The sequence below is a fragment of the Panthera onca genome, chromosome X (assembly GCF_046562875.1).
Source record: "Panthera onca isolate mPanOnc1 chromosome X, mPanOnc1 haplotype 2, whole genome shotgun sequence".
Classification (NCBI taxonomy): Eukaryota; Metazoa; Chordata; class Mammalia; order Carnivora; family Felidae; genus Panthera; species Panthera onca.
In genome coordinates this window covers 94,022,684-94,045,696 of record NC_138357.1, presented here as the reverse complement: position 1 = coordinate 94,045,696, position 23,013 = coordinate 94,022,684, and the positions used below count along the sequence as shown (strand labels likewise).

The 23,013-nt window shown below is 38.3% G+C and overlaps 1 protein-coding gene and 1 long non-coding RNA gene across 4 annotated transcripts in view; one reads left to right on the top strand and one right to left on the bottom strand.

Moving 5' to 3' along the window:
• LOC145714218 (uncharacterized) overlaps positions 1 to 12,782 on the top strand; it is a 60,947-nt gene extending 48,165 nt beyond the window's left edge. The window contains exon 3 of the long non-coding RNA XR_014136808.1: positions 9,557 to 12,782. This is a non-coding gene — a long non-coding RNA (uncharacterized LOC145714218). The remainder of the gene's footprint in view (positions 1 to 9,556) is intronic.
• The window catches only part of MED14 (mediator complex subunit 14), a 66,115-nt gene that overhangs the window by 42,497 nt on the left and 605 nt on the right, over positions 1 to 23,013 (bottom strand). For all 3 annotated transcript variants that reach the window (XM_081793456.1, XM_081793455.1, XM_081793454.1), the window contains exons 2-11: positions 17,983 to 18,009; positions 15,550 to 15,655; positions 11,091 to 11,264; positions 10,130 to 10,259; positions 9,532 to 9,660; positions 9,102 to 9,209; positions 8,464 to 8,596; positions 7,312 to 7,462; positions 6,123 to 6,234; positions 456 to 581 (exon numbers count right to left, since the gene is read on the bottom strand). In XM_081793456.1, coding sequence (XP_081649582.1) covers positions 456 to 581; positions 6,123 to 6,234; positions 7,312 to 7,462; positions 8,464 to 8,596; positions 9,102 to 9,209; positions 9,532 to 9,660; positions 10,130 to 10,259; positions 11,091 to 11,264; positions 15,550 to 15,655; positions 17,983 to 18,009 — 1,196 coding nt within the window. The remainder of the gene's footprint in view (positions 1 to 455; positions 582 to 6,122; positions 6,235 to 7,311; positions 7,463 to 8,463; positions 8,597 to 9,101; positions 9,210 to 9,531; positions 9,661 to 10,129; positions 10,260 to 11,090; positions 11,265 to 15,549; positions 15,656 to 17,982; positions 18,010 to 23,013) is intronic.

The window sequence follows — 23,013 nt, the reverse complement described above, 5'->3', positions numbered from 1 at the left end:
TCAAACTTTAATTTCGACTGTGTTTAACTCAGAAATATAAACATCCTTTCCTTCAGGATTCTGTACCCTAAGTCATCTTTTAGATGTTTATACTGTCATTCGTATATGTTCTTTAGCCATTAGAATCCCTTGTAGTCATTTCCATGTCACCTGACTGTTAGTGGTAAAAACAGTTCATCTAAAAACCATCAGCCATCACCATTATTACTTCTACATAAGAGAAACAACATAAATGTACTTCATACTGGGAAATTTAACTTCTGGGAAGAGAAAATCCCAGGCAGGGTTAAAATTGGCCCCAAGGAACGGACATCGGCCAGAGTCATTCCTTCCACATCTACTTTCTGTACTGCTGATACCACCCCTTCCCAATACCTAATGGCAGAAAAATTTTGTTTTGCTTTTGTCAAAATATTTTTCCTTACACTGAGTGACCATGTCATTGGGTAACTTACCAAGTCCATAAAGCATCAATTGAAACATTCCAGAATGCAAGTCTACAAAAATGTGTAGACACTCCGAGTTACCGCAGGGCTCCAAGATGGGAACGACAAGAGCTGGAAGTGCAGTCTCTATGGAAGCTGAACAGTTAAGAATGAAAAAGTGTATTTCTATCTGAATATTTTCCACAAAAGATCATTTCTCAGTGTGTAGAAACAAACCAACTATCAAACAATCCTGAATATCAGAGGAAAAACATGATTTTGCAAAACTGGACTGGTACTATTATGTCAATTAGTAGCTCAAAAGGAAGAATGTATTCCTCGGGGTGACTTGAAACGAACATACCCATCTCAACCGCTACAGCAAGAAAAATCCCAGGATTCCTTTAAAAAAAAGGTTAAAATAGCTAGGGAAAATATTAACTTCATCAGTGAGCCGAGTTCTAGTTTTACTTTTCACTCAGTAATCACTAATAAGTTAGTTTTTAAGGATTTTCTTTTTGATACAGTGGGAAGAAAATGGTTTGGTAGACAGAATAAATTTCATCAACGGCCTAAATATTTTCAATGCCATTCCTCACAAAGAGAGGTTTTCTGGCAATTAGGGCCCATGTTGTTTAAGAAAAACACTTGAAAACCATTAAACATTATTGTTTATATAGGAAAAACATTTTTTTCTTCACGTTACTTCTATACCTCATTTTCAAGTCACAGATGAAATAAGAACATAAGCAATTGTTACACACAAAGTCCCAAGGCTGCCGATATACTCGTTCTCAAGTTTCACAGTATTTCCACCTGGCCCAATTAACTCTTCCCTTAATCCCACAAGCTGGCATAACGAAATCCACTAAAGGAGCAGAGCATTCATTGAAATCACACCCCGTGCTGATCAGGTGGAGGAGTTCTAAAGAAATATGCTCTTCTAGTTATCATGGTCCTCTAATGCTACAGCACAGAAAAAAGGCAGGCAGTGAGGAGAGTGGTTACATAGGCCCAGCCTTTCACCAGGTGTGACTCCTCTGTGCTACTTTGTTAAACAAGAACAGTAACATCTTCCTGTCCATGCCTTGGGTCCTTAGGAGGAAGAAATGACAAGTTTGAAAAGGTGCCTTACAAAGCAAAGTGCTCAACAATGTACATTCTCTATACCCCTTTCATGAATCAAAGAAACAAGCCAAACCCTCTCATCAGGCATCTGCACAATAATGAAAATGGGCAGAGTTACCACTGGTGCTATCTATACAAAGAAACTATCAAACGAGTTAATAAAGCAAAGAGAGCTGCAGGAGACATATTTAATCAGATGAAAACAAACTGCTTTCCAGTCCATCTACTACATTTGTGAAGAACTGTTGAACATACAGGGCCAGCAGAGCTCTCACCTAAAACACACACACACATACACACACACGAAAGAACAAATAGGTACAAACAGAAATTCCTCTTATAATACCTTATAACTCAGAGCAGGAGGACAAATTAGTTCAAATGATGTTTTGCTGAATTTACCAGGTTAATATAATAAATAGTGCTTACAGATCTGAAGCAGGGTTGCTAGGTTTCCACATCTATCTGGACTGTTAATAATTCCCAATGGAGAAGGAATGTATTCTTAGTGTAGTAATGGTGTAAAACTAATTCTGACAATTGGGATAACAATGATCATTCCAATCTAATTATCAAAATTGAGTATTCTTGAAAAGACAGGGCATTAGAGAAGAATATAGAAAGCACAGTCCAAAAGATAAAACATACTTTGATGTATCTCTAATGACTGCCAATGTCCACATTTTTCTTTGCAAAAAATAAGATATATAAGGCCCTAAGCATTTAAAGGCAACTGGCTTGAAGGTATCAAAAATGGCAAAACTTAAAACACAGAAGGGAGAGTTAAAGGTTGTGCAAGATGACAGGATGGTACACTCCTCTTTCCTGAAACAGAAATATATACACATCTCCTTTTTGATTTCTCCCTATTTATCAAGGACAAAATGAGGAATGGACCAATACATAGTAATGTAAAGTGTGAAGACTAAAGAGAAGCAACTAAAGCCCAGGTAGGAATAGCTGCGTGTGGTTCTCAGCTTCTGAACTGCCCTGGATCCCTTGATTCTGGCTCTGACAGAGCACAACACAAGGGAGACTCCCCTGGCTTTCAAGAGACAGGAATGCTGCAAGCGAGGCCACCTGGGGCAAGTGACCTGAAGTGCCTTGCACTGCCTTTTTTGACCTTCTCTCCAAAGTTCTGCCTACTCTCCCTTGAGACATTCCCACCCCCATGAAACCACATGCTGCCATCTAGACCGTCCAAACCTGCTATCTGTACATTCCCCTAGCCCTCCCTTGAAATGCTCCATTGTCCAAGCTACTCACTTCCTTGGCTTATTCCAGGGAGGAGCTGGAAGAAAAGCCAGGTGATTAAGGGTGATTGCACAAAGGGATTCCAAGAACAGCCCTAGGTCCCAGTAAAGGATTTGACTAAAGCATGCTTTCCCATCACAAAAGGGATCAAGTAAGACTACACGAAGAATACAAATGCATGAACATGAATTTTAAAAACAAGCTAAAGCATAGGTAATAAAATGGTGGGTCAGCAGGCCCTTTCCTATAATGGCCCTCATATCCACAACTGTTCTGATTAAAGCAGGTCTGAGGGGCCCAACCCCACACACAAGCACCGACCTCTCCTCCAAAACACAGTCTCCAAAGCACCCTTCTCTCACACCCAGAATTCTACAGACACCTAGAACTAGAAAACCGATGCTGGAGCACACTCCCACTAGAGTCAGAGATCTAGGAAGAGCCTGGACTAACATCCTTGAGTTACAGATGAGAATGGAGCCCAAAGAATGCTACTTGTTCAAGAGCATGCAGCTCAACTCACACATTCTGGCTGCCCAACCAGTGAGATCTCTACAAAATGGTGCTGAAGAAAAATCTTTGCAACTTACATTAACAAGACACAAAACTACGTTTCTTATGTAAACACCTGGTCACTCTATTTTTCAAAGTAATTTAAGTATCTCCTGGGCAAACATACTGAGTTTTTACTTACTTAAAGCAAACTAAACCTTGTTTACAGATGATACTAAATTAAACCAGAGCTTATCAAAATATCAAAAGATCACAAACCCTGATTTTCTACAATCCCAACAAATGAATTTTAGAATTTTACTATTTTGAAAAATCAGAAATAAAAAAAAAAATTGGTACCTAATAGGGTTCTTTACGAACGAAAGGTATATTTCAACAGGGTGCCAAGACTACTAAATGGGAAAACTTTATTTTTTCACCAAATGTTACTGGAATGACTGTGTATCCCCCTACAAAAGAATGCAGTTGGACCACCACTTCATACCACATACAAACATTAACTCAAAAAGTAATCTAAATGTAAGAGCTAAAACTACTCAACAGAAGATGTTTAAGAATCATTAGGGAGATTCAAATCAAAACCACAAAGAAATACCAGTTCACACCCACCAGAACGGCTAAAAACAAAAAGGACAATAACAGGTCTTGGTAAATATTCAAAGAAACTGGAACCCTCAAACACTACTGGTGGTGGGATTAAGAGGTGGTGTTAAACATGTAAAAAGGTAAAACAGTGTCACCATATGACCCAGCCCTTCCACTACTAGGTACATGGCCAGGAGAAATGAAAACAAGTCCACACAAAAACCTGTACAAGAACGTTCATAGCAGTGTTATTCATCATAGGGGGAAAAAAAAAGTGGAAGGAACCCCATCAACGATGAATGGATAAATAAAATGTGAAATTTAAAAAAAAAAAAAAAAAAAAAAAAAAAAAAAGGGGCGCCTGGGTGGCGCAGTCGGTTAAGTGTCCGACTTCAGCCAGGTCACGATCTCACGGTCCGTGAGTTCGAGCCCCGCGTCAGGCTCTGGGCTGATGGCTCAGAGCCTGGAGCCTGTTTCCGATTCTGTGTCTCCCTCTCTCTCTGTCCCTCCCCCGTTCATGCTCTGTCTCTCTCTGTCCCAAAAATAAATAAACGTTGAAAAAAAAAAAATTAAAAAAAAAAAAAATAAAATAAAATAAAATGTGGTATATCCATGCAATGGATTGTTTGACAATAAAAATGAAGTACCAAAGCATGCTTTAATATACACAAACCTCAAAAACGTTATGCTAACAACAATATGCAGAAGACCACACGTTATATGATTTCATTTATCTGAAATGTCCAGAACAGGCAATTCTATAGAGACAGAAGGTAGATTAGTGGTTGCCAAGAGCTGAGGGGAGGGATGAATAGGGGAGTGACTGCTACTGGATACGGAGTTTCTTTGGGGGATGATGAAAATGTTCTAAAATTAGACTGTGGAGACAGTTGTACAACTTGAGTATGTTAAAGAAAAAAACCACTGAATGAGTGAATTGTATGCAAATTATACCTCAAAACTATTACTAAAAAAGAACAAAACAGGAGGGTGGTTATGTGTGCTTTCTAACCCCAATGAAAGTTTTTGTTTGGTTTTTTTTTTTGAAAGTTTTGATTATACTTCCTAATCAGAAAATTTAGGTCTGTATTTATAACATCTTTGCTTGAGGGATTCAAGTGGGGGCAGGGGGATGAGGACTTCCATGTACCTTATAATTAAATTAAAATCATCAAGACTTGATAAATCTAATGTTAAGCCCTGTTGGGGCTAGTGAACATGCCCCCTCAAAATAGATTAAAACACTACATTCATTCATCAGATGTCTAGCATACTTTGTATTTAAGGCTTGCACTTGTTTAGTTAAGCTGTTTCCACTTAGTCTTTAGTCTGTCTCAGACCCTCTTTCACACCTCTGTTCTTTCACTTTCTTTGAATGACTATGTATTCTGAATACAAATTTATTTTCCTGTCTGTCCTCTCTTCAGGCAGTATTTTTAGCTAATTCGTCAAAGTGGTACCGAAGAAGCTGCTTTTTTAAGTATAATGGATTGAGCTGGGCTCTGTGACGGTGCAACGCAGTACTTTAGCTACCACAGTTATTAAAGACATCATTTTTACAGCACTTCACATACATCGTTTCACTTAATTAAAGGCTGTTCACTGTGGGCACAAGGTCATCACAACCAAAAACTGAGGTAGGGATAGTGTATGCTCATAATACTGTGAAACTATTACTAGAATGAAAGCACTTACTTTCTAAATGATTGTCCCCTGAAGCTCTAAACGTACTTACTAAGTGAACTTAGAAGATTTTTCGCTATGAGTGTATATGTGTTTCTTATTTGAGGCCTGCTCATGTATTAACAACTAAATAAAAATCTTTAAAAAGACAAAGGATAAATTCTGCTTCACTCAAAGAGACATATTTTATAAATAACATCATAAGTATCTGCAAAGCTACCTTATTCTTAGAAGATGACCTAAAAGAAATGATTCATATTCAAATGTTAAAATAACTTCCATTTCGATAGGAAAAAAAAATTTAAGGAGGTTCAATATGCATACCTTTAAAAAAGAAGGCCAAACTAAATAATTAAAAAGAAAATTAGAGAAAAATTTGGACAAGCTTGGTAGATCACAAGTTAAAATGCAGAAATGCCCAACTCCACAACAAAACCAGGAAAAAAGTCTAATTAAGAAAGACGTTTCATAAAATAAAAGTGGATACTAATGAAAACAAAAGAAAGGTGGAAATGCCAGTTTAAAAGAACCTACAGTTTTCGTTGGCATTGAAGCCTCTCAGAATGGCCTTCAGCTCCTGGAGCTTCTGATGAGCTCGTGCATGGACGCTGTCAATCAGGAGCTTTTCTATTGATAAGTGATCAATCTGCATAAATAAGAACAGAATCATATGTGCAATTTAAACATTTTCACTTTAAAAGTCTGAGAGTAGATTACTGTGGCTCAAGGTAGTTCCTTTTAGAATCACACTGAGTGTTAACCAGTAGAAGAAAGCAAACTTAAAGGTAAAAAAGATAAACTTAGATGGTATTGGGAGCTTAAAGACTACAGCTAACATTTTGGCAATTACAAATCAAGATAGGTTATGTACTGGTTATCGGTGATTAAATGTCAGACCTTAAAAATAAAATGGTGATATGACCTAAATTTTAAAATGTGAAAGAACATCTTACGAATTATATATAACATTAGTTATTTAAAAAAACAAATGTGGGGCACCTAGGTGGCTCAGTTGTTTAAGCATCCAACTCTTGATTTCAGCTCAGGTCACGATCTCATGGTTCCTGAGATTGCGCTGATAGTGCAGAGGCCACTTGGGATTCTCTCTCTCTCTCTCTCTCTCTCTCCCTCTCCCTCTGCCCCTCCCCCACTTGCATGCGTGTACTCTCTCTCAAAATAAATAAACATTAAAAAAACCCCACAAATGCAAAAGCATAACATTCACATAAAACAAGTTTAATAAAGGGTTTTAGGAACAATCAGGTATTTTATCTTTTTATTTTAATATTCATTTCTTTTTGAGACAGAGACAGTTGAGAGAGACAGAGTATGAGCAGGGGAAGGGGCAAAGAGAGAGGGAGACACAGAATCCAAAGCAGGCTCCAGGCTGTCAGCACAGAGCCCCACGTGGGGCTTGAACTCACGAACTGTGAGGTCATGACCCCAGCCGAAGTCGGCGCTCAACCGACTGAGCCACTCAGGCGCCCCCTTTATTATTTTTTAAGTAGGCTCCATGCCTGGTGTGGAGTCCAACACGGGGCCTGTGCTCATGACCCTGAAATCAAGACCTGAGCTGAGATCAAGAGTAGGACACTTAACTGAATGAGCCACCCAGGTGCCCCACCATGTATTTTAAAGAATGTGTTAAAAGTTTAAGAATAAAGTGTAAGTTATATACATTCATTTAATCAAACCAATATTAAAATATATTGAGATCTCTTACCTTCATGGCTCTTTCTACTAATTTGGAATCAGAAGCTGGCAAAGGAGGATCATGAAAAATCTGTAAAGGCTTAGAGACATCATTTTCATCAATTTTAATTGTAACTTTGTGAACAGATGCCGTCCCTGTTTTTCTCCCAAGAACCTGTTGACTAAAGAGAAAAGAAATACTAATGATTTTTTTTCAACACAGCCTGTTAATTTTTGGAATAAAACAGAAACAATCTATTGTATGCCTTAGCCAGAGCCTAGAACATGATAGGCCCTCAATGTTTGTGGAGGGAGTAATTTAATATTGAGAAGACAGCTATTCTGTAATCCAACGCAGTATTTGATTTACATCCTTTTTAAAAAAAACAGACACAGAATTTAAAAACAAAACACACGTGGGGTGCCTGGGTGGTTCAGTCAGTTAAGCTTCTGACTTCAGCTCAGGTCATGATCTCACGGTTTGTGAGTTTGAGCCCCACATTGGGCTCTGTGCTGTCAGTTCACAGCCTGGAGCCTGCTTGGATCTGTGTCTCCCTCTCTCTCTCTGCCCCTCCCCCGCTCATGCTCTGTCTCTCTTGCTCTCAAAAATAAACATTAAAAAAAAATTTTTATTAAGTAAAAAATAAAAACACATGCACACAAAGAAATCTGAAAACAAAACAATCTGTCTTCTACATGGTGTCTATTTATCTCTAATTCCTTTACAGAAAATGAGAATCAAGCAAAGTTCAAACAGGGAATTGAGGATTATAAACAGCCTAATACTGATTTTCCCCAAAACTCTCCCTCAAAAAAGACATTAAGAGGCACAGTTCAAAATATAAAATTGTGATAAGCAAACATGTTTTAAAAACATACCCAACAATCTTAATGGTCTTTCAGCAATCTGGTATAAGGCCAGAGTAATCTAACTTTTTGAGAATAGCAAGTCTTAGTACAAACAGATGTCTACATATTTAAAACATGCCATGTTCTAAGAAAGGAGTCAATTACAGATGTCTTATGTGGTTTATATGATACCATGGGACTTTACTATATAAAATCATGTTGCTAGAGGTACACAGCTATTGGTCTATAGTAAATCAGATGTAGGAAAGAAAAAGAGAAACATAAAGGATATTTACAGTCACAGCATGAACTTGCCAGAATCAATTTCACTTACTTCCAAACTGAGAGGGAGAGGCACTTGCCAGCATGGTACCTTTCCACCTGTACAAGGTCTCCCCACCGCTCTCGGATTAACATTAGAGTTTGGGAATGTAGCACTTCTAACTGAAGCGACAAGCAGAATGAATCTGATGGGGTTTGTTAAGCAAATTTAATAAATCACTACAAGGGCCAGTGAACTACAAGCAAACTTCATTTAACAAAAGCTCTATTCCCCAAAAGCTGGCTATGAAGGAAATTTCTGGAATTCTATTTCTTTGATGACATATACTAAAAGGTGTGATCAACTGTGGCACAATTTTAGAAAAAGGTTTTATATTTCAGTTTGAACCGACATAAACAAACTATAAGGCCCAGGTTGCCTGTGAATTCATCATGGTTTAGAGAATATGAGTAGAACAAATGGCACTATTTTCTCCCCTCTAGATTTCTTACTCATTTTTGTTTTACCAACAGTAAAATTTAAAACTTGGTCTATTATAGATGTATCACTATTCTCCACACTCACCAGTTCCCCAGCCCCATTTCTACTCCAAAAAAGGAAAGTTCAGGATAGGGGGTAAATGGAAATATGGGGAGGACAGGGACACACGAATTCCTTACAAACACAGGTCTCAAATTTCAAAAGGATACGTAGGCAGTTGTACATGTCCTGAAGAGGTTTTTCATCAGCAAAGAGTCTAGACTGCACCAGCTGATGGATAAAGTTGATTTGCATACTATGAACCAAGGCTCGCCCATCTTCCATTGGCAGGAGAAAAAAAGGCGGTAAACCAGAAAAGTGCATAGATCATATCATAGTACCAACTAAGGAAGAGTACACCAACTAACAATAAATTAAACAAACAAAAAAAGAACTGAAATTATCCATGGAAATCAGAGAACATTATACTTGAGAAACACTAAAATCTCCATGGAAAGTAAGTATGATTATCATAACATCTACTTCAAATTACAGAATAAATTGCCAAACATTTAGTACTCTGTAAGAATGTTTCAATAATATAAAAACACCAAACATCTGAATTAATATTTATGATTTAAATCAGTATTTATGATTTACCTCCCGTTTCCTTATCCTCAACTAGAATTTCTAGCTTGAGAAGACGCCACGGTACATCCGGATCATCTCCCATCACGGTCAAGGTGGCTTCAAATTCTCCCTCAACTCGAAACTTCACCCGGCCATTTGCTTTTAAAAGAAGAAGAAGAAGAAGTCTACTTTGCTAGAAAATAACCAGCTTCCCGCTAGCCTAGAACGTTCAATTTTGCTTACAAGAAATTTTAAATAGCTTGAAAGTTCTTTCAGAAGTGTCCAAAGAACTCAGTAGTTCCTGCATAAGCAATAGCCAAAGGCAGTGAACACTTCTAACATCAACTGACAATTTTCTCTTGAGGTATAACTCGGGCATCATCTCTCCTCCAGCCCCAGGTGATCTCCCTGTTCCCAGCTTCACATACCACCATTTTATCTCCAGGTACTAAAATTTTATCCCTTGGTACTAAAGAGAAACGATCAGTTGACAAGTCACAGATGTGAACACTACCTGAATTGCAGACCAAACCCTCAAAATGAGAGTTCTTTGAATGAAACCCCAAAAGCTGTTTGAAAAAAATTCTAACAAGTCAATTCTTAAAAAAGATAAACTTCCGGTACATACCAACTGTAAGATTGGCTAACTGAGGAGGGAGATCTGTGGTCACAAGCCTATGTCTAAGAATCTGATTGAGCTGGTGAAGTGTGGCTTGTTTCTCAATCTTGGTAATCGGGTCTGGAGGAATAATTTTATCCTACAAAAAAAATTCAGTGATTTTATAACAATGTACAAAGAGACACAACTCTTACCTGCACCTGTCTTAACATAGTATTTTCTCACTTTGCCCAAGAGGATCTCAACACTCATTTCTTAAGTCGACATCCAATAATAGTGATATGCCCCTTAACTATGGTGCATCCGAGTGCCACCCAGCTGAGACAGTAATGCAACATGATCTTCTTCACGCTCTATTTATGAAATCAAGTTCATGTCACTAGATGACTTTCACCACTTCTTAAAAGTATAAAATACAATAGCACCACATCAGTAAACTATTACCGCACTACTTAAAAAAAAAAAGCTTCCAAAAAGCAACTAGCATACCGTATTTTCACATATGAAATAGATGTAAGTTAATTTACACCTGTTTACCGCCCCCCCCCCCCCCCGATTTATCTATTTTGATAGCTATTCACATTTTGGCCTCAATGTATTCCAAAAAAACACAATTCTAATTATGGAGAAAAAAGTGAATTACATGAAATCTTTTAAAATATAGAACAGGGGCACCTGGGTGGCTCAGTCAGTTAAACGTCCAACTCTTGATTTCGGCTCAGGTCATGATCTCATGGTTTGTGAATTTGAGCCCCGCCTTGGGCTCTGCGCAGACAGCTTGGAGCCTACTTGGGATTCTCTCTCTTTACCTCTCCCCCATTCTCTCCCACTCTCTCTCTCAAAAATGATTAAATAAACTCAGAAATGTATATATAGAACAGTTGTTTTGCTGGACAATTTAATAACACAGTAGACTCCAATGCCAAAGCCTTTAACTTCTAAGAACAGGAGTGGTGAGCAGTGCACTTACCCTAATGCAGGTGGGCAGTCGTGGGTAAGATCCAGTAGTCAGTACATCAATGGCATACGGGATGGCAAAACTAGGCAGGCGTGCATGGACTAGGGCATCTCTAGCTAATGAGGCCAGGCGATCAGCAGTGTCCACGAACAGAATGGCTTGCTGATCTAAAAAGCTTGAAATCATCTTTAAAGCAAAGGGTAAATGTATTAAACTTCATTGAGAGCTAGCTACTTTGCACTTCAAATATCATTTATTCATTCCAAAGTAAACTCTGAGGGACATTAATATAAGTTTTCCACATTTCAAAATATTTCCTCAAAAAATTTTCCAGTAATGTGAAGAAATATTTAATACGTTTAGATTTAACATTAAAAACAATAACTTCCTATCACTTTAAGTAAAATGTTTTCCAATTTGTTTCTCCATCCTTAACATTACACATACATATAAGAAGTTAGGAAAAACAGAACAAAATGCTTTTTCCTCTTACAGATTTCTAGAGTTGGCCGGTAATGAAGTAGTTAAAAGCATGGCCTCTTGGACCCAAACTGCCTTGGTCTCAATTTTAACTCTGCAACTTACTATCCCTGTAACCTTAGGCAAGTACCTCTCTGTGCCTCAGGTTTTTCAACTGTAGAATAGAGATAATGATTTCCAACCTTACAAGGTTGTTCTGAGGAGCAAGAGTTATTGCACACAAAACCTTAAGAACAGTGCCTAGAACACATAAAATACTCCATAAATGCTGTTATAAGACATCTAGGCCATCTTCATGCCCCAAACAGAAATCCTTTCCATCAGTTGTCTATTGAATGCGTTTCTGAATAGTAGAGCTCATCACGGAGCTGCAAACTCCTTCCTTGAAACTTTTCTATTCTGGAGCAGTAATGTCTCTCGTGTCCTTCCAACACGGGGAAGCCCACCCTATCTTCAAAGCTAAACATTCCAAGTCACTTCAATTTAGTCTTTACATCTCCAAATTTCTATCTCACCACCCTTGTTCTGCTGCCTTGGAAAGGCTCCAATTTATCAGTGGCTAACTTAAAACATGGTATCCAGAATTAATACCACATCACACCCACAATTAATACCAGCACACAATGCCCTACATTTATTTTCTCAGTATTTCCATACTCATTTTATTATCTGATCTTCACAACTCCAGGAAACAGACAAAATCAGATAATTCCTATCACTTTAGAGATGAGAAAATTGAGACTCAGGTTAAGACAGGGGCACCTGGGTGGCTCAGTCAGTTAAGTGGCCAACTCTTGATTTGGGCTCACGTCATGATCTCACAGTTCGTCAGATCGAGCCTCGAGCGAGGTAGCAGATTCATACAATTCAACTATAAAAAGGAATGAAGTACTACGACATGAATGAACCTTGGAAACATTATGCTAAATTAAACAAGCCAGTCACACAAGACTCCATCATGATGCCATTTATATGAAATGTTCAGAATAGGCAAATCTATAGACAGCAGATTAGTGGCTGCTTAGGGCTGGGATGGGGGCACTTGGGGTGACAGTGAAAGGGTACATGTTTTCTTTTTGAGATGATGAAAACATTCTACAATTGACTGTGATGGTTGCACATATCTGAATACACTAAAAACCATTGAATTAGACACTTTAATGGGTGGATTGTATGGTATGTGAATATATCTGAATAAAACTGTTTCTCAGAAAGTTCTAGGAATAGGATTATTTCCTCTTTTTCTTAAATAAAACATTATCCAGACTGTTTCACCATTAGAATTCTACAAACTATGTATTTACACACTCAGCTACACACATAATATGTCTGGTATGGCTAAAGATCATTATCTATTAAGAACCTCAAATGAAACTAGTTAAATAATCACTAGGTTGAGAACAGAAGAGTTAAAACATGAATAATCTTCTAATTCTTCAGTTGATGGACCTTACACCTGACATAAACACATCTGTGTCTACATTCACAAAATACCAAAACTTTACAGAAGTTCAATATGAGACTTCATTCAGAATGTGATTTATTTGAACAGCCAACTCAAGAAACTAATAGAAGAATACTCTACTTTGAATTAATGAAAGATGAATTACAATATGGCTCAATATTAAAACCAAGAGTTTTGGATTTTCCCTGACACTATGTTACTGAACTCAGTAGTATTAAACAGGTAACTGAAATACCCATGATATAATTAGGAATTTAACACCAGATTTGAAAAATTGAACACTTGGATTTGATTTACTTCAGTGACACCTAACTTTTCACTGCAAGTTTGAACATCTTTAAGAAAAGATTGCTCCAAATTAATTATTGAGAAGAAACCCCAGGCTTTTCAGAAACAGTATACCATGCTACCTCATTTCAGCCAAAACAGATTTACTACATTTGGTGTCCAAATTTCCAGAACAATGAGTTGTAAAACTTTCTCATAAATAAGCTTGGAATGAGTCTGTTTGTTAATATTTATAATCAAAATCATTCTTTGTATGATGCTTTACGGTGTACAAAAGACCCTCTGAATATAAACTTTAACTTCCCTATCATACCAACAGACAGCCGATGAATAAAAGAATGTTTTCTCCCATAAGGAAAATGTATGGTACAAAATACCGTCCCTCTAAATAAACCCTTGATCGATATTATATAGAAGGATGACAGCTTACTCCTACAGACAAGAGATATGTGACTAGAATGTGTCTTGGTAGAATTCTTCCAGTCTGATCACTAGCTTAGTTGGTAGAGCTGGAATGGAGTATCAACTTCAGTGAAGATCGGGTTTTATTTTTAACCTAAAAACAATTATTCTCCTAGAATTTAAAATTCTCAACTTCTTCACAGCCCCTTTTCTCCTTTCACTTTAGCAACTTTCACAGACTTGGGGTCTAACGATAAAGGAACCTAGTAAAACCGAGGGCAGTGAATGCAGTGGCTACAACAGAGGTGAGAAGTCAAGAAATCACACGTGCAGAAACACAACTGTGCTGTAGATTCCTTTCTGAAGTGGGATTTTATGGAATAGGTAAACCCTGACAGATTTGCAAATATAAAATTACTCTAAAAATATTCTAGACTTAGCTTGTCAGAGTGCTAAAAATACACTTGTTATGGTACCTCTATACTAAGTGGGTAGCTGCTAATTTTAATTTATCCAGGAAGTCTAGTAAACTTTAAGAGAATTTGAAAATGACTCAAATAAAATTTAACCAAAGTAAAGTTGTTTTTCTGCCTTCACCTATTAAAACTGATAAAAAAATTTTTAATGTTATTACATAACTGAATGGAAAAAAAAAAAAGAGTATGAGCATCAGTATCAAGCTCACTTAGAGAATCTACCCACTTTCCCAAATAAAACTGACTAGTGGCTAGATTACTTGACCTTGTAGAGCAGACCTCAATTAAAGTGAGTAAATGCTCTCATTATTTTAGGACTTTATTCATTTTATGATAATTACCCTCCCCTTTCCAGTATGAAAAGGTACTCTACTCTTTCCATTCTCCTCACCGGAAATGACCAAAGGAAAACACAAGGGAGTAATTGGGAGGCACCATCCTCCCCAAGTTAGGAGCTCAACAGGCTAACACAAGACCCCTAATGATGTTTTCCCTCAACACTTCTTGAATACAGCTTCAAAAAATTTTGTTTGTTTTGGTGGGGGAGGCGGGGAGGGAGGCACAGATTTTAGCATCTCTGGTATGTAACAGTCAAAAGACTATGAGCTTTGGGGCACCTGGGTGACTCAGTTAAATGTCTGACTTCAGCTCATGTCATGATCTTGTGGTATGTGGGTTTGAGTCCCGCGTCGGGCTCTGTGCTGACAGCTCGGAGCCTGGAGCCTGCTTCGGATTCTGTGTCTGTCTCTCTCTCTCTCTCAAAAATAAATAAAGATTAAAAGAAATTTTTTTTAAAAGCTATGAGCTTCTTGAGGGTAGGGGCTGTGCCTTACTTGGGTGTCATCCACTATACCCTATACTCTGTGCTCACTAAGGGTTTGGAGAATGAATAGATGAACAGCAAACAGATAAATGCTGTCATCAGCTCTGTGGCCCTGACTGAAGCCAGTTAGTTTCTGAAAACCTTATTCTCTCATCTGTAAAACAAGACGAAGATACCGACTCTGCCATACTCTGAGGGTTTTCAAGAATAGGCAAAATTCAAGAAGCACTTTGCAGACTTTAAGGAAGTGTACAAATGTAAGGCTGTTTCCCCCCTTTAATTCAAGTCTTTGTCTTTAATATCTTCTAGAGTAATGTCTTCAGATACGGCCTACTCTTTTTTCTAGTCAGGTAATCAAATACTAAGTTTCTACAGAAATATATTACACATTTTCATACAGAAACAGAATTACTTAAGTAATGTCTCTCAAACAAATCAGCATATATAAATTTAAGCTAAAATCAAAAGTTATATCTATTACAAGTTAACATTCCAAAAAGTTACTTAATATAAAACATAATCAAAAGTTTAACTCACCGCACATTTTTCCACCTTGCCAGCGTTATTAGCCCATTTGACTAAAGCTAATAATCGAACAAAGAGTTGACGTGTCCGGCTAGCAAACTGCACTATTTCTATTTTCCTATAAAATAAAACAATTCTTAATGAACCAACATAGTTGAAAAGAATATTTAACAATTTATTTCATCTGAGCTAAAATATGACTAAATCTATGTTTATAACCATTACAACAAAATGAATCACCTAAAATATTTATAAGTATGAATTATTGTCACATTTTGCATACTGGCTGCATTTTTAATTTTCTACTTCAGGGTAATAAATCCAATAGTATCAGAGTAACAATCAGAATCACATTTTAGAAACGAATTTTGCAGGACAATAAAAGTTGCTCACTAAAATATACCCAATTCACAGATATAAAAGTACAATATAGAAGTTAACCAGGTCACAGAGGAGATCAAATTAGGAGTTAGGAATTTCATAATTGTGGTTATGAGTTATGAATTGGCAACCTTTTTGGTACAAGAAAGGAACCGAAATAGATCTTTACCAAAGCTTGAAACTGTCTTACTTCTACAAAAGCAAGGGTCCATTTCCCATCTTGCAAGAGCATGATTTAAAAAGAACTATCCAACTCTTTACCAAACTAATTTCAACGACAAGCTTAGATATTAAATTATCTAAACAAAGTTAAGGAAAGTAAGTTGACTACTAAAAGTAACAGCTAGATGGTCAGTCTGTATCTATTTTTATGCTATACCCACTATGATGCTTTTTCTCCCAATACTCATCCGTATTTTTATCATCTCCTCATAAAGCCTTAAAAGCTTTACATTGTCAATCAATGTGTGAACTAGACCTCTCAATTTCCTGTCAGCTATAAAACTGAAAATCACTTTCATAGTTTACCTTAAGATACCGAAAAAAAATATTGAACAGGCCAGGACTGATGACAGAAGCCAGCAGGACATCAGCCTCCTGCCAAGTGGACTCTAACCTGTATTAGTCTCAGTACAGCTGTTCAATGACCTGCAGATCCAAACCACATCCCTGCATCTCACCAACAGCAACACCATGAGGCAATGCACCCAACCAAAAGTTTCTGTTGAAGTATAATCCTGACTGACTACAGAGTCTAACTCCTAGTGAAAGCATGTGTATGGAGCCCACAGACAACGTGAAAGGCTTAAGATTCAGCCAGCAATAGGATCAGTGGTAGTACAAAGAAAAGAATCAAGGACACAGATACAGTTAAGACTCTTTGCCAGTGTCTGTGAAGGATCTTAAGAGATAAAACTACCAGAGCGTCACCGGCAAGACTGGAACACAGAAAAAATATTCAACGCACATTACAACCTGACAGCCACCTCCATGCTAGGAGAATTAGTACCATCATTCTAACTCAGCAACAACTTACAGAGCTGCTGTGAGGTTGCTCTCCTAGAGCAAGCATATCTGTATATTATTAACTTGCTTTCCCAAATGAGCTCCTCTACTGGAAAGCAAACACCCACCTTTGTAAACTACCGTAACTTGATCTTTTTGACACCATGCAATCTCAGGTGATAAGCAGCATGAGTCTGTTTTCCCAAGGTCCAGTTTCCCTTCCTACCCCAGAGTGGACAGAAGAAATCTGGATTTTCATTTCCTTCCTTTAAAACTGACCAGCCAAACCATAAAAAAGGTATGTTTCAACTGTCTCCCCCATCTCTGCCTTTTCAGTCTAATTCCATCAGAAAGAGAGCTGGTGGTGGGGGTGGAGCATAGTCACTAATAAATCCTCCCTAGTGACTTGGTCTTTAGAGAAAAAAAAAAAAAAATCAAGGAGCATTAGTGCCAAAGATGCAGTCAAGTAGTCTATACTATAGCCACAATTTAAATCTCTACCACAGGATTGCCTTGAAACCTTAATTTATCTTGTTCCCTTGGCCTATGGAAACATTGGTGTCTAGTTATGTCTTAAGCTCCCAACTCCAACTCAATACAAATAATCTCAACTATAAAGCAGCAACGGAGTAGGCAAATGTCAATTCTCTAAAGATATCTGGCATTGTGGTAAACTAGCAGCCAACTTTCTAAAGTGAATCTGTTTCTCAGCTTTTTTATTAAGTTCTAAGTTTTCTACATCTTTCTACCCCCCTCAGGGACTTGACCTGGTCAGTGACTCAACAAAGGTTTCTAGAACAGAAGGTCCAGAGCTGGTCTCACACCAAGAATTGTCAAGGATGAGGAAACCACATTTCCCAGGGCCCCCTAAACAAATGGAGTAAAACGTCACCCTGGGTTCCCTGGGCCTAGGTTTCCAATCCACAGCCCTGCCACCCACAGACACACAAACACACACACACTTTCTCTCTCTCCCTCTCTCTCATATACCATACACATATACACACTCCCATAGATCTAACAACACAGACACAGATTTAAGGTTTTTTTCATACTTACCTTTCCACATCAGATTTCCTTGGCAGTCTAAGAAGGAAAAAACACAAAAGAAATTGACTAAACATATGCATACCTTCATCAAAATGATAACAGTCTTTATTCTGACTCTATTACATACTTTAGCATTTCAGAAAAGCTGGATCAATAGCCACTACAAGCTTGTGTGGCTACCTACTCTTTTTTGAGTTTCCAGCAATATGGCCATAAGGGACAAAAATCAACAAAGGAACATTCCTCTCCATTCAAAATGCTTCAAAAGGTATTGCATGAGCCTCAAACATTGAAAAAGCTCAAGTCTTACATTACGCACACTACTATATCACAGAGTCATAGAAAATACTCTTTTAAAACCAAAATAGTCATGGATGCAGAATACTAGTTGTCAGCCTCCCTGTATCCAATGGAACCTTGCCTCCAAGCAATAACCTCTCCATGTTTTGTTAGGGTGGGCAAAACTGGAAGCTAAGCACACAAAAGGACCAGTGTCAGCCAAGGGTTTTACGGTAATTATAATGTTGCATGGTGGTTAGCTGTAAATGATTACTTTTAAATAGCTCCAATAAGGTTTTGATTTCTTTTTGCTAGTTTTCCAGTACAACAGCCAGCTACCAATGTCACCATTTTCCCTGTTAAATTATACTATTTAACACTCTCACATCCACTGATGCTTACAGAGGTCCCGATCTGCCTCATGAATCACCACATTCTAGAAACCCCTATCCCATGGCCCAAGATTCAACTGCCTGAGCAACTCTAAAACCTCCTCTACATCTAATCACTTCTTTTTTTTTTTTAATTTTTTTTAATGTTTGTTTATTTTTGAGAGAGAGAGACAGAGCGTGAGCAGGGGAGGGGCAGAGGGAGACACAGAGTCTGAAGCAGGCTCCAGGCTCTGAGCTGTCAGCACAGAGCCTGACGCAGGGCTTGAACCCATGAACCGTGAAATCATGACTTGAGCCGAGGTCTGGCGCTTAACTGACTGAGCCACCCAGGCGCTCCACATCTAAGCACTTCTTGAAGAACACACACTGAACTACTTAGATCCTCTCCCCCACCCCACTCCCACAGGCCACAGGTGCAGAAACAATAAAACCAGAGATTCAAGGCAGAAGGAGGGGAAACTATTAAAATGAGCTCTGGCTTGTAGATAACTACAATTCGGAGAGTAGACAGTGACATAGAAGTTGAAGTTATGATCTGGTGATAAAGGAAACCGGGCAGAAGCTGGATGAGCCAGCAGATCAGATGAAGCATACATTAGGCCTTGTAAGACTACAAGTAATAACAACTACTGGTAAGTTCCTCTACATGTGAAAGCTCCTAACACTCCCCGAGGAGCCACAACCCTCATCCTCAAGGGAGGGAAAGCATAAGAACCATGGATGCTTGTGTGTGCTTAACAGACACAGAGAAACAAAAGAGGAGAGATTTTGCAGGTAGAAAGAACAGGAAACATTGTTCCAGCTCTTTCCACCTGCCCCGGACACCCTAAAAGGATCACCTCATTTCAGAGGTGGTATCATTTTGGGGACCAAGATTATAAGGCTCTGTTGCCTGCACCACCACCCCCCCCCCCACCTGCCCAATTCCTCCTAATCTATTGAAAATTCCTTTATGGATAATGAATCCACCATTTGGGGCAAAAGCCCTAAAACACAAATTTTTGGAAGTCACAGAAACTTACACCAAAGTGTGATAAGACAAGTTTACGTGATGGAGATCTTAGCATTTTCTAATTTTAATTAAAACAGGCAAAAAAAAAAAAAAAAGAAAGAAAGAAAGAAGAAAAAAGTAGGACCTACATCCCTAAAAAGTCAAGGCAGAGTATAAACTCTTAGATGAGAGTGTGTAAGGAGGTTGGGATAGACAAGGAGAAGAAAAAAAAACCAGAAATCCATGGCCCAAAATAAACCACTGAAATTGTCAAGGCGGTCCTTTTTACTTTCAATAGTTCACAGACAAGCATCAAATGTGGCAGAAATAAGATTCGTATTAAGTATACCTAGAACACTAGTTTTACATCAATACGTTAATTCTGACAGCTTCCAGCTGGAACAAGGGAAAATACAGGATTTAGGAACTCCAAAGTAAGTTCTTAAACTAATTTTGGCTTGCACAAATCAAAAGAGAAAAGAGTTATCTTACTCTTTTCTAAGTATTAAGAACAACAGTGTATTTTCCTGTTAAATACTCCATGGTCTGCAATTACAATTCTAAAAATTCATTTGTTGATGTGTTAAGTCAATAAATACTTACTTAATCCCCGATTATGTGCCACTGTTCTAGGCCCACCGAACATAGCAAACAAATCAAAATCCCCATTCTCATGGAGCCTCCAGTAAGGAAGAGACACACAATAAACTAAGAGTACCCACTAGTGATTAAGAGAAATAGTGAGTTAAGAATGGACAGCAGGGGCAGAGTGCTTTTCATGGGTGGTCAGAGAAAGTCTTTGTGATAAGTTCTATCTGAACAAAGACCTAAAGGAAATAGGAAAGCAAACCACATAGATTTCTGGGGGAAGAGCAAAGGCTCTAAGGTGGGAGTGTGCCTGGCACTATGAAAAAACATCAAGAAGGGCAATGTGGCTGAAACAGAATAAGCAAAGAGGAGCGTATTTGGAAATGAGGATAAAGAGGTAAGGGAGAGAGAGAAGGCTCAGACCACGTATCCTTGTTTGCCCAAGATAGTCCTGGTTTGTGCCTGTTGCTCCAACATTATTATTTTTTTTTTTTTTAATTTTTTTTTCAACGTTTTTTATTTATTTTTGGGACAGAGAGAGACAGAGCATGAACTGGGGAGGGGCAGAGAGAGAGGGAGACACAGAATCAGAAACAGGCTCCAGGCTCCGAGCCATCAGCCCAGAGCCTGACGCGGGGCTCGAACTCACAGACCGCGAGATCGTGACCTGGCTGAAGTCGGACGCTTAACCGACTGCGCCACCCAGGCGCCCCTCCAACATTATTATTAACAGCACCACCTTTCATGCTCAAAAGTGTCCTGACTTGGACCATAACTTTTATGGTCACTCCATATATAGGTGACTATAAAATCTTTTTACTGTAAGTGAGATAGATGGAGAACCACTGGAGAGATGTGAGAAGTTTTAAAAGGATCATCCTATTTTATGGATGACAAAAACTGTAAAGGGGCAAGCTAGCAGTAGAGATATCAGATGGCAGACTACTGCAGTTAACAGGGGCAAAGGAATCACACTTGATGGAAATGTTGAAAAGTGGTCAGATTCTGAAGTCAGAGATGATCAGTACTTGCTGATGTACTGGGTGTAGGATTGGAAGAAAGAAGAGCCAAGAGTTACCCCCAATTTTTGGCCTAAGCAACAACAGGAAGAACGGAGATACTCTTTAGAGAGACAGGGAAGGTGGTGGGGGGGATCAAGTGGAATCAGGAGTTTGAGTCTGGACTTGGTACACTGAAATACCCATTAGGTATTTAAATGTAGGCGTTTGGATATAGAGTCTGGAGTTCAGTGGAGAGGTCTCTGCTGAAGATAGAAGTATGGGAATCATCATCATATAAAGGGTGCAGGATTAAAATTATGTACTTATTCTACAGCAGTAAAACAGATGTTTCTTCATAACTAAACTGTAAAATAGTAAGAACGCAGTATAGCTCGAAGAATTTCTACAAATCCTCTACAAAAAAAACAAATTATACAACCACTGATAGCAGTTTTCAACATTTTTCCCTAGCTATACATTGGGTAGGTGACCTTTACATGTATGAAATTTTCTCATGGATACTCTTAAATTTTCATGATATCCACCAGTAATTGGCTCAGACAGGTATATTACTACGACACCTAATCATGACAGCTATTTAAGTTTCTCATTAGGCAGGGGTAGTCTTCTTTCTCTTCCATTCAATAAAGTACAACATATCCAAATTGAGAATGATGTTTTGCAGGAATAAGGAGAACCTATTCTAACTCTTTCATTCATCTGCAAACAAATATTTTTAGTCTCTAGTAACAAATTAATGTTCCACTTGAAAATACTGATCTGCAATCTAAGAATAGATCGAAGATAAAAACTACAATTAAAAACATAATTCGGGGCGCCTGGGTGGCTCAGTCGGTTAAGCGTCCGACTTCAGCTCAGGTCACGACCTCACGGTCCGTGAGTTCGAGCCCGGTGTCGGGCTCTGGGCCGATGGCTCAGAGCCTGGAGCCTGCTTCCCATTCTGTCTCCCTCTCTCTCTGCCCCTCCCCCGTTCATGCTCTGTCTCTCTCTGTCTCAAAAATAAATAAACGTAAAAAAAAAAACAAAAAAAACACCACTTATAATTCTTACTTTTTCTGAACCTGGATTTAAAAATGTAAAACAGTAAAGTATATATACCCGCAATTTTATAATGCCTTTTCTTCACACACTAAAAATCATTAGTGTAGTCTGATCCTATTCTGAAGGGATTAACACCCTAATCATGTCCCATGGCATTTCATTGGTAACTTAGTGATCTATAAACTCCCTTCATACTCCAAGAGACAATAACAGAAGACCAGTTACAGCTTTTACTTACACTGTTAAGACTCAGAACACTCTCAAACATTCCAGAAAAAAAACCACACATACACACACACCTTGGATTCCAAATTTTTGGATTATCTTATACACAATACATCTCCTGAGTTCAAACTTTGCCAGAAGCAATTACAACCTTCGTTTAAAAAGTACCGTCAAGACGCTGTAAAACAGATTTCCTGCCTTTAGGAATTCGAATATTATGTATTCCTAAACCCTAAAAGTGGGCTTTCGGCTAAAAAGCTTCCAACCAAGAAATTAATAGGGTTCGGTTGGCAACTCGAGCAAAAATCCCAAAGATGAGATTTTCAGTGCAAGTCTAACATGCATAATTAACAAGTGTCCGTTGCTTCATCTCCAGAAAGACCCCAAATGCAAAGCTTTTCCTCCACCTCCGTTGAGCCCCAAGAGTTCAAAAATTCTAGATTAGCCCAGAGGAAAGGAGAAAACAGCAGCCCCTTGGAGAGAGGGAGGTGCGAGCCTATCT